The sequence below is a fragment of the Atractosteus spatula genome, chromosome 2 (genome assembly GCF_055471065.1).
Source record: "Atractosteus spatula isolate fAtrSpa1 chromosome 2, fAtrSpa1.hap1, whole genome shotgun sequence".
Classification (NCBI taxonomy): Eukaryota; Metazoa; Chordata; class Actinopteri; order Semionotiformes; family Lepisosteidae; genus Atractosteus; species Atractosteus spatula.
In genome coordinates this window covers 41,428,181-41,441,124 of record NC_142707.1, presented here as the reverse complement: position 1 = coordinate 41,441,124, position 12,944 = coordinate 41,428,181, and the positions used below count along the sequence as shown (strand labels likewise).

Here is a 12,944-nt window from a genome sequence, read left to right as displayed (position 1 = left end):
TCTGGAATTGTGAAGAAACACTGGGGGAAAAGTCATGCAGGAGAGGGTATGGAGACAGGGGGCGTGTCCAAGGGGTGCAGGTGTCCAGGGAGAGTGAATCCGGGGCAAACAATCCATGAGTAAATCCAAATGGGTATCCAAAACAGAAGGTAGAGTCCAAGGCCAGGGTATCCATCCAGGGAATTAAAACTATGAACCGGGTCGGGGAATCAGGAACAGAAGTTTAAAACCAAAGCGGAGCAGCCGGAGCAGCCGGAGCAGGACCCCGGGCTCTCACGAAGCGGAATTCAATGAGGAACCTCGGGTGACGTCTACGTCTGGCTTTTAAGGTGGAACTAAAGAGGGGCTGGACTAAGGAACAGGTGTGGGGAATGAGGTAGAACAAGGAAGGGCTGGAGCGCCCTTAAGAGGAGGAGTAGCGATCGTGACAGGAGCCCTTGCAGGAGATACAGTAGCTCAGAATGCATGTTTTCACTAGCTTATATGCAAAGTATATCTAAAGGCTTCTTTTCTCAGTTTTAAAATGCTCATCCAAAGACTTGGCAATTGAATGTTCACTGTTCACTGAAGAAATCCACTGGGGTCACTTTGTCATTTCTTTTGAAATCTTATTATTAGGTCCCCTCATGACCTTTTCTGTTCAAGGCTAAAAATAATCAGTTCTTTCAGCCTGTCAGTAAAGAGTATTTCCTTAAGTCTGAGGATCTAGCAGGTTGCTCTTGTCTAGATTAATCTTTTCTTTAATGTGGTGACAAAAATTAGACATAATATCCCAGTCCAATTACAGTAAATCTTTTATCAAAAGTAGACTCATGCTACCACTAGGTACTGTAATCTTTAACTCTGTTAGGGTTAAAGTTAGGGTTAAACATTGGCTTAACTTGCTGTACTTGCTGTAATTGTACTGCCAACTTGGGTCTTTCCAAAAAATTGTGTGTGGCCATATCGTTCCAATTTCCAAATATTAATTTCACTAAGTACTGACTTAGGGCTGTTATCCAATTAGTAATTATGTTATGTGTTACAATGTGTAACTATACGTAAAATAAACTCAGATTTAATGTGTCTTGATACTTGTCTATTAGGGCACAAAACATGTTACTTCAAAAATATATTTTCTTTATTCATGTTTCCACTGAAGACAAATTTACTGTTCTTAAAAAGTTCTTTCTAACCACATTTTAGCTCTTAGGAGTCCTCCAAGATCTCCATTCTCCCATCACATCTCTCATTATGCGTCTGAATAAAGTAGTCCTTCTCTCACTTACTTTGTTTCACTTTCGCTCATTTTTCTTTATTAAACATTTAATTACATTTGTACCAAGCACTAGAAATGATACTAGAACAAATGTCATGGCCTCTTATGCATACACTATGTCATTTGTGCATGTCCCTATAAAGCATTAAGCATGTGATTATAATGTCTCATGAATCAGTTCCTTTGTCCTAATTCCTTTATGCTAGACCCTATCTACAGTATAGGGTTGTAAATAAAACATACCTACCCTCCTGTGGTCTTTCTCATGGTCCCTTTGCATGAACCCTAAATGCAGTTCCAAAATATAGTGGTAAAAAAGACTCTCAGGACAATAGGAATATGGGAACTTTTCAGTTGTATTTACTGCAGCCATTTCAGAGACAGCTCAATTGACTGTCACCCACCAGGCTTCGCTTTGAGAAATTACTGAATAGTAGAATTGTATCCAAACCTAAACATTTGAAAACACGTTGGTGCCACTGGAGGAGATATCTAGAGAATGCACGTTTTCAGTGGCTTACATAGTGTCACGTCCCAGTGTGTGTTCTGTGTGTGTTTTTTCTATTATGTCCACACTGTTGACCCTTGATTGTTCTCCCTTCCCCATTGGCCCACCATTACACCACACTTTCAGTATGACGTCATCATCAATTAGCTCTCAGCCAATCAGAACACATCTTATTCAGCATATAACATGGAGGTTTTCAGCAAGAAGAGGCCTTTCGTTTGACTTCGGTCCCGTTCGGTTTTTCGCTTCGCTTCGCTTCGCTTCTTGTTATTGCTTCGGCTTCGTTTGTTGGTTTGTTTTGCTTTGTGTTTGTGTATTTTCGTATAGCTTCGGCTTTGTTGTTTTGTTGTTATTTTTTGTTTGTTTGTGTGTTCATCCTTGTTTTGTCACTACCTTGCCCCAGTGTTACATGATCAACTTTTGTGTTCTTTTGTACCCTGCTCCTGTTTATTACTCTTGTTTTCCCTTATTTGTCTTCCTGGTTCACTTGTGTTTTTGTGTGAACTTTTGTATATAAGGTTAGTTCAGGTTGTTGAGTACACTTACACACTTAGTTGATTTTGTATTAGTACACTAGGTTAGTACGGGTGAGTGCCATTTGTCTTGTATGGTTTTGGGTAGTCAGTGCAGGTTAGCTAGGGTGTTGAAGACGCCGAAGACTGTGTGTTTCGGGTTTTCTTTTGTAGTCAGATTAGCTTTCCCTCACTGTCCTAGCCAGCTCCATTTTTGTTTGTTATTTTCTTTCCTTTGGCACCACTCTAGTTCCTTACCCTTGTTATCACGCTTCCTAGTCCTTCACCAAAACCCCCCCTGCTTCCAAAAGAATTATCCTAAATGTTACACCTCTTTTCCCCTAGACACTTGGGGTCGTAACACATAGAAGTAAAATTATGTTTTTCAGGGTAGATAAAGGGTAAGCCACATATTCAGTAGTTTTTTAGTTTCTATGACGTTGATTCTTTGACTAATGCTTGGATACATAAAACTATCTGTTAGCTCTCTTTTACCCAGTACTAGTTTATTTTTTCTGAAACAAGTACAGTAATGAATGTGTACCATATATCTAAATTTGACCCTGTTACTGCTTTACCTTCCTTAACTCTTTCAATTCTCTGTATTGCTATGTTTGACTTATAAAAGGCAAAACTCATGTTGAGAAGATACTTATGCCCAATGTGAAAATTTGGGATGAGGTCTTATATGTTTTAAGGTTGTTTTTCATCTACAAGTCCTGAAACCATTGATAAAATATAGGAAATCTTGTCTTCTCACAAATACAAGGCCATTTTGATCACACAACTGATCCTCTCTGCCAAAATTTCAAGTTTGACTGAAGTTGGACATTCAAAAGATTCAAAACACACATCCAAATCCAAAAGTCCAAAAAGAAATAGTTACAGTAACTGCACACAAAATAAATGTTCTCTGCTGGTTATCTTAATACATCAGATTTCTTATCCAAAACTTTTATTTTACTGTAGTTTCTCATATTGACCGGCAGAGGCCACCCTTTCTGACAGTGACGTACTGAGAGGTCAATTCATAACCTTCTCAAAAACAGAAAGAGATCTTAAAATATAGGGTTTTTAAAAGTAAGCTAATTAAGTAAGGTTAATTACTACCTCGCTCTCAATTAGCTTTGAATTTAATTCTATCGTAATTCTTCCATTTTTAATTGTATTCCAGTACATATTCAAGTGTAGCCATAATCATGACTGACAGTATTGAGTGTTTATCCAGTTCCTGCGATAAAAAAACATCTACTTCTACGTGGGGAGAGCGAAGAGAGGAAGCATTCTATGAAGAGGACAAATCAAAAATTAGTCAAAATAAGCAGGTGAAACTTTATTATGATATGTAATTGTTTACAATCCTTTCTACCATTTCCTTTACCTTATGATATGTAGATTTTTATTTTAAAAAACTGATTTAAGTCATCATGCACTAAATTTGAAAGTATAGTACTTTCTAATTCGATTGTCATTTTGTAGTCTTCATCCATTTTAGCATATTTACATTACTTTTCATAGCTGACAGTTTTTTTCATTAATAATTTGTGTATGCTGGAATTAGTATTGTGTGTATTTTCTAACTAGTCAGTTATTTTCATAAACAAAACCCATGTATTATTGCTACATACTCCATCTTGTTTCCATTTACACACTGGATTAGAATCTTGTGCATTTGTGCATTGTCTTAATACTAGTAATACTCATTTTCAACACTAATTACAATATATATTAGTTTTATTTTTGCTGTATTTCAATACAGATAATATATATACACTCTAATCTTATTCTGCTTAAAAATACTCTGAACTACATAATTTTTTGTGAACTGACATCGATCTAGATATTCACAAAAAGACAAGAAGATGCAATTTTAGGATCTAATTTTACAGCTTTACTACAGAGACCTATAAAAGTGGAACAGTTATTCTAAGCCCTTCTAGGCCTGAGTCACACTGCTTCTTAGGATTAGAATTTTAGGATTTCCCAGAGCAGAAGGTACTCTCTGATACACGTGAGTGTGTTTCCCAGTACTATCCCTTTATCTCCAGCTGCATATGCATGCCAGATGGTGTAATTCCTATCCGTTGTAATTCCCAAAATGCCAGAAGTATTCTGTTCAGATTCTGTGTCAGTGAGCCAATGATTGTCTACAGTGCCTATAGAAAGTCTACACCCTCCTTGGACTTTTTCACATTTTTTTTTACAGCATGGAACCATGATATATTTAACTGGGAATTTTTGCCACTCATCAACACAAAGTACTCTATAATTTCAAAGTAAAAAATATCCAGACATTTTACTTAATTAATTAAAAATAAAAAACAGAAAATAATTAAATGCATAAGTATTCACCCCCTTGCTTTGACACACCTAAATTACCTCTGAAGTAACCAACTTTCTTCTCCAAGTCACATCATTACTGTACTTGACTGGCATCCACCTGTGTGCAGTTAAGGTGTTTCACATGATTTCAGAATTACCTGTGATTTCAGAAACACCTGTGTCTGGGAGCTTCTCCACTTAGTACTTTGTGTTGATGAGTGGAAATATTTCTCAGTTAAATACATAATGGTTCCATGCTGTAACACAATAAAATGTGAAAACGTCCAAGGTGGGTGTAGACTTTCTATAGGCACTGTATACTTAAGAGACATCAGCTCCCGTATGAGATTGGAATCAATTCATCATATTAACCATGTCAGTCATTGATTAAAACAATAATTTGTTTCCCAGATATAGGAGCAAATAGTCAAAGATAAAACACGTTCTGGTGAACATAGCTGTGTGTCTTTGTCTTACACAAAAAATATTATCTAATAAATACTACAGCTTAGATGCAGATCCAGTATGAAACTGCAAAATGTTTCCTTCATGTTTCGGCTAACAGAGGCAACTTCTGGACTACACAGAAAAAGGAGGATGGACAGATAAGCTCCCCTGATCTGTCCCTGCTTGACCTGTTGATCTTTTGGTAAGCTGCATTATCTACAGCAGGGGTCCTGGAGGGCTGGTGTGTTAATAGGTTTGCAGTCCAGCTGAGTCTTAATCTGAAACAACGTATTATTGACTTAATTGGAGCAGTTTAATACTGCCCACGTGCTGGCATTTTTAAAAGGCCTGGAAAACTTGCAGCACACAGGCCCCCCCAGGACCAGGACCGGGGACTCCTGCTCTACCCGGAAGGGGTAGGAGGAGAAGCCTATTTTTTACCGTCATTTCTGACTTTGCTGCAGTTACCAGGGAAATCATGGGAGTTTCACCATCAGACTACAGTAGAACTCCCCAATCCTATCTCAGGTAGAGCTTTATTAATTGTGCCCTGTTGCTTTGTGAAATTATATCACGGCTGACTAGTGACATGACTTAATATTTTATTAATCTAGTAGCTTAATCTACTAGATTTGTTTAAAAGCTTCTGACCAATTTTGTCTGCACATCCCTTATACTTCAGTAAATTAGACACCTCTTCAGACTAGGCACCTGGAACACTGGTACAGGCTAATTTACAGAACTTTAATGTGGTTGACACTGCTTGGGCATGCCATGACAGGATCTTGAAAATAGGCAGGTCTAGGATACCAGACACACATATACACAGCTGTAAGATTAAAAATAGTGCTCTTTATTTACAGTGCAGTGAGGAAAAATCAAAAGACTCCCCGTAAATCAAAACATCAAAACAAAAATTCTAAGATCCTTTTTGAGCTCCTGATTAAACTTCACTAAGTCCATGTCTATCATCCTGGGGAGCTAAGCAGTAGAGTCAGTCACCAAGACTCTTATCAAAACTTCAGTTAAACAGTGAGATCTTCCCTCTCCAGCAAGTAACACACACACAGAGTGCAACACATAACAAATCCACCAACTGACCCCCAAAAAATGCCACTTTCTGGGTTTTAAACAATCACCTCACCAATTGCCTTCCTTCATCTGGTCAGGTGACTGAGGCAGCAGCTGCAGCAGCAGGGGAAGAGAACAAAGTTTTCGGGGGAGTGTAATCCAAGAAGACCGCCATCTTGTTTGAACCAGCTGTGCGCTTTCTTTGGGAAATCCCTGTTCACTTGCTAATGTGCAGATTTTTCTCAGAAATCAGATCATTTTTGCTGTGAATATTCACATCAGTATTTTAGTCTGAAACACTGAAAGTGAAAATAGACATTCACATGTCAACATTATATGCATGTATCCTTTATGCATGATATTTCAGAAACTTCTTTAAAATAAGTTTGTTTTTCTTTTAGCACTATTAGTAATTTTCAACTTTTATATCCTAAAACATAATTTATTCTTACTACTCAACAAGATTAACAATGCCTGTTACCAAGGGATGAAAATAAATCATCTGGGAGAATATTTGGATAACACAAATTCATCTAACAATCCTAATTAAAATTCTGAAAAGCCTAAAGATTCACTTACATTTGCCTTACACAGCAAACATGACCCCTCAGAGATGCTATCAAATAATGGGTCACTATAGCATTTTATAGATGCTTTAGAAATGTGTAGATGTGGCTGGATTTTGAAGATGCATGTCTTCGTCTATATTCACTATTGAAGATGGGGATATTCCTGTCTTTCACCTGGTTCTCTTTTTAAATCATGACTCCAATATTGGTCTTTCACAACATCAAAAAAGGATCTGTGTGGCTGAGAAGCAGTATTAGTGCTTTTCTGGGAGACTCCACTTTCTCTATCTGGCATCACTGGATTCTGACTTTTCTTCACTCCATTCATATGAAGCCTGTGACTAATTAGACCTCCGGTTTGGGCTGATGGTGGAGGAAAGAGCTGTGTAGATGGTCTAGTCTACTTAACTAAAGCAGAAACAGACAAGAATAAGATCCCCCCAGTAAAGATAAAGAGGGCTCAATCTTCACATTTTCTTTTCATTTTAATTTCTTCTAATTACTAATGTAGTAAGGAACATTGTAATGCTCAAAGTGCATCAAAAACCATTATCATTGCAAAATGCATTATCGGACATAGAATCAGAATTATCTCATTCTAGTTACCTAGCCTTTGTATCACAGAGAATGTAATGCAATTACAATTGTGTGTTTTATTACATGACGGTAGGTAGTTAAAAGACCTGTCATGTCCTTTTCAATAACTTTAATACACATGGGATCTGGTTTTAACTCTGAAGACTATAAGGTGCACTACTGAAGAAGCTGAAAAACAGATGACTATTCATATTCAGCTATTTCTTTGAGTCTTATTTGCCACGATTTCACTTGCAGTTTGCTCTAGCTCTTGAAGGTTAATATATATTCAATGCTATGGACAACTCTTATACATCTAAATATAATCAACAGTTATAATACATGTAGGTAGAGATGTAGTTTCGGAATTGTTTTTTTAATACAAAAGGGCATATTTAACTTGATTATTTCATCTGGCTTTAAAGAAGACTAGGATCTCTTAATTGTGTAAGAGGTGTCAATGACAAAACAAATTAGTGTTTTTGATTTTTGGGGTGAACTACCACAGTGATCTTTACTGAGACCACTGCTTTTTATTACTCTGCACAGCTACTTTATGTATTTTGAAAATAAATGAAAAATACATTTTTGATTTACGGTATATATTAATTACCGTCACAAACAGTAGAATATTTCTCCCCGGAAACAAACATGAAAATCCGGTACTTTCTGTGCCAGCACTGAGGGGCAGTGTGTTCATCCCTATGAATTTCATTATGACGTCATTCTGCTGATACCCGCCCACCACAGTGCTAAAGCTTTGCTGCAGAGAGGGTACTCAGCATAGAAGAATAGGCAAACATACGTATGAATTCGCACTCCGGAATCGCTATGGGAATTATACCTTTCTTCCAAAACCAAGCTCTTATCCCATATTATCTTAAACCAGTTCATTTTGATACAATGACTTTAAAAGACTGGCGCTGGAATAAATATCAGTATTAAGTGTAATTGTAACGTGGTTCCTCCTTGATGCGGGGAAGATGTGCCACATATATGAGAGATATTAGCTGCAGTCCTAAAAATGGGCATATTTTGAACCCGTGTATTTATTTTGTAAAATGGTTTGGAAAATGTCAAGGATTTCAATTTTTCTGATGGTGAGTATTAGAATTCCGATGAATAATAATTTTGTTCAACTCGGCTTCTCATCATCAGTTTTTCCCCGCAGGTTTCTTAAGGTTCTTTATAAACGTTTTAAAGTGACAGTGTGTGTTTTTGCGTTTGCTTTGTGATGCTGCTGTTTAAATGGAAGTTAATTGATGGTGAGTTGTTTTAATTCATCTATGGAGAATCTTAATTATTATTAGTTTAGCATTTCTTTCTAGATATGTCACATATTTCTTAATCCTTATGGATTATTTTTAGTCTCCCGTTCGAAATAATCAGAATAAAAATGGTTCCTGACAGAAATAAAAAGCAATTGAATGATTCAGGATTTAGGAATAGAATGGAATAAAATGTCATTTATAACCAGGGTCAAATATGTCTATGATCTACAGAATGAGATTATGCCTTCAATTTGTAAAGCGCTATTGTTTTGTAAGTATAAACAAGATGTGACTGATACATCACAGAGAGTAATTTGGTGTTTCTCAGGTGTTTCAGACCAAAACATACTTTTTACATAAGTAGTTCAGGTGGGTAGCTGCGTCAGCATGCGTAGGCTGCAAAGGAACAAGTAATAGGTTTATTCCATGCTGAAAAAAAGAAGAAAGAGAACACAACGTTTCGGCCGTGGAGCCTTCTTCAGGTGTGCACCTTCAGTTGACACCTGAAGAAGGCTCCACGGCCGAAACGTTGTGTTCTCTTTCTTCTTTTTTTCAGCATGGAATAAACCTATTACTTGTTCCTTTTTACATAAGAACAAAGTGCATGCTGAGAGCACTTAAAGACTTTATCAGAGATTAGGTCTGTGATTGTCTTTATTGAATGTGTCAGGTAAGATAACCTAACTGAAGAACTATGGAAAGGTGTGAATAACAACTGTAATAGCTGATACAGTTAAATACAGTACTAGTTCATGCACACTGGCAAAATGGAGTACAAATAATTATTCAACAGTAAAGTAAAAATAAAAAAATAAAAGAAAATAAAAGCTGGTGAAAACCAATGGTCATTATTTTTACAGTGAGAATTTTTCATTATATATCATAATAGAACAGTGCCAAAACATATTTTTTAAGAATGCACTTTTATTTCCAATTTGAATTAGTTTTGTAAGGAGCAACAATATTGGCATGAAGGACTTTTTACTATATGTGATAACTTGTTTGTTTAAAAGAGATCCTAAATTGTAAAATTGTAGCCTATGTCCCAAATTCTGATGAGGTAGGCTATAGTGTAAAGCTAGCTACTGTTGAAAATATTTTAGTGTTTGACCTCTGTATCACATTTAACATGTACTACTTATAAAAGAAAATCTAGTCAAACCCGCTTTAAAAATACCTTATAATACTTCCAAATTTAGTTACAAATGTACATATTTTTTAATACCTAACAATATTATAATATAATTCTGTATATATCTGATATTTCAGCTTTGATATACTTACATTTTTATTAAAATATGAATGTAAGTTATATTAAAACAATGTAGATGACAGCATTGTATACATTGTATTGTATTGAATTACAGTACAATTAATCATTTTGTTCAGAATTGTTATTCAGCATGTATATATAAGTATGTAGCAAAATTGTGGATTGCTAAAACAATAAAGGCATATTAAAAACACAAAATAGCAATTTGGGATGAAAACATGTTAAGCTCCACCAAACTAACTCTGGGTGGGGATTTAATACAGAATCATTAAAGCATGGTTTGCATTGTACTTCATATGGCATAGACTAACTTTTTTGTTGTTTATTTTTTAAAAAGACAACCTTACTTGCAATTGTTAAAGAGAAATCAGGTAAAGCATTTTCCTTAAGCCAGATTGAAACACCTTGTTTGTTTTATTTTTCAGTGAAGGGGAACAAGACAAGATGCAGCAGGTGTTATGTACTGTATATATACCAAATAAAAAAAAGACTAGCTTGTACCAAAATCCTGAGGCTAGCTGCAGTGTTTCAGTATTTAATTATAGAATTTTAAGAGTTAGAAATATTTTTTTAAATAACTGAGGCCATTTTGTTTAGGCGTGCTACAATGACTTAATTCTGCATCAATTATTATGCTATCATTTTATGTTTTAGAAGAAGGTAAAATATTTGAAGGATTTTGAAATTGAAAAATTTTGAACTTATATTATCAAAGTAACCTTCTGTTCTTTCACAATATCAAACCCACAATGTTTAATACTTTATGTCTAGCACTGAAAGGCTTATTCCCAAAACAATCTGTTGCTTTAAACACAAAGAGATGGCTGTCAAAATATTCATTTACAAAATTAATGTGTTTTGTTCTTCAGCCAAATAGGTAGATTAATGTTCACTGAAACATAGCAGCTACAACATTTACCAACTATACTATGTATCAGAACAAACTTAGCACTCTATTGATCCATGTGATTCTTAGGGAAATTCAATATACAAATTTTGTCAAGTCCTGGAACATCACTTGCCCACATGTCCTTCTTGCAAGCTCATCCTGGTGTGACATCCTTCTAGTAGGACAATATATGTCCTCATGCTACTTGTTATGCGTTGGCTTTCTTGCAAGATTAAAATGTGATAATTATACCGAGGGGGCTCTACATGTCCGACTTGTGCCCCATTGGAAATTTGTGGGATCTGCTGAGATGATGTGGGACAGGGATCCCACATGTAAAGTGGCACATTTAATTTCTGTTAAATAAAATTCCTGTAATTCTGCTACAAATAATCATAATGTTTTTGACATTATCATAGTGCAATATTTGTTGTAAATATGAGTGCTATGTGTCTTCTGATGCTGGGTATAGATTTACACAGCTACAATTCAGTAAAGACTCAGTGGGTTTAACTGGATTTGTGTGTGCGGAACTGGATCTCTACAGTGCAGTAACAGTTCCTGTAACATACAGTATTGCACATCATATCAGTTTCCATGTGTAAAGTTATGCTGTGTCATTTTCATTGGTTTCAGTGAGCTACCCTGATAAAACACTGGTGCACCTTACTTTGTCAGTTTAGAATCTGACATCATTGGTTTCCATGACATTTTTGAAAAAACAAATCAAAATGTTTTTTTTTTTCATCAGTAGAAACTAAACTTCCCCACGGCAGGAAATGCAAATGTTTCTTATGCTACGGTTGCTGTGTAACAACAATAAATTGATTAATTTAATCTGTGAACTGAAATGAAGATGAATGATGCAACCCAGAATGTGCTGGTGTTATTTTAAACTCATGTTACCTCATTCATATTTCTGTGCATTTGAAGTAGATTCAGATCAGCAAGAAGGAGGCACTTATTCCTGCAGGGAAGTGTTAATATGAGGAACACATTGACGCAGCTTGTTGTGGTTGCTGACTCTGTAAAATCCTCGACAAAGAGCATGACCAGGATTTTGTATCTTGTATCTTCAAACTACCAGTAACTACAGTAGATAGACAAAATGGACGGGTCCCCCCAGGTTTTCTGCAGGTCATATGATTGCAAAAAAACTCCTGAGGGATGTCGCTGTCGTGTCTTTATCTTCTAATGTATGTTTTGAAAGATGGTAAATCTCTGGATACAGTATCTTTGTTCCTAGTGTGAAGTTCCTAACCACTTCACCCTTTCACATTCTGAAAGGCTTCCTGAGCCGCACCATGTTTCTTGAAACATGTCAATGTCGCATATGTTTAACTGAGCTGCAAAGGCAACAGTATGACTTACTATATAGTATATACCTTACATAGGATTTTTCAGGAAGATGATAAATCTTCCCCTTCAAGACATTTCCTGTGATACATGTGATCTTAAACTTGCCTGTCTTGTAGCTATGGTAATTGCATCCCATTGCCCTTGTGTTTTTATAAAGATTTCAAACATTTTTAAAAAAAGGTTACAATACATATAATGTTGTAAAGAGAGTAAGTGTGTTTTTTTTTAAACATATTGAACTTTTTATCTGCATTTTCTGCAGTTATGTTTATTTATATTTCTTAGATGTATATTCAGTGGTTTTAGACTATTGCCTAATGTCTAGCACTTTATTTGCCATTCGGAATAATCATTGTTGTACAAATTTACTTCTCAAAAAGTGTTGCTGAGGGATAGGTGAGAAATCTGTGACCTCCATACACACATCTAGCCCCCCTCTCTTCACTCACAGCTCAGTCTTTATACAAGGAACAGTTAAACACAAATGAGTTTCTGAAAAAATTAAAGGAATTATAATAATTACATTTGTTTAATACTCAACTCTTGCATCTTTATGGTGCTATATAAGACCCTTTTGAAGAAAAAAATATTTGTAAAATATTTGATGTTAACTTGCTTAGGATGCCTTTACAAATTAAAAAATAGGAACTTTTGTTCTGTATTCCAGTCTCCTTCACTTCAGAACTGGTGGGTAGATGGCTGCTCCATTCGAAAGCCCAATTTTGTCTAATCACTATTCATGTGTGGTAGACTTGAGTCCCTGAAAATACTGAAACTGATTCAGTCACTTTCATCTGTGTACAATAAAGCATGCAGCTTTAGTAAATCAGATTCTGAGATAATTGCATTTGAAAAGTACCTTATATTCTTAAATACCTAATGATAATAA

General features: G+C 35.7%; 1 protein-coding gene across 1 annotated transcript in view; it reads left to right on the top strand.

Moving 5' to 3' along the window:
- Window positions 1–8,009: 8,009 nt before the first annotated feature.
- Window positions 8,010–12,944, top strand: part of tnfrsf21 (tumor necrosis factor receptor superfamily, member 21) — a 30,705-nt gene continuing 25,770 nt past the window's right edge. The window contains exon 1 of the mRNA XM_088939206.1: window positions 8,010–8,363. Coding sequence (XP_088795332.1) covers window positions 8,325–8,363 — 39 coding nt within the window. The 5' untranslated portion in view covers window positions 8,010–8,324. The remainder of the gene's footprint in view (window positions 8,364–12,944) is intronic.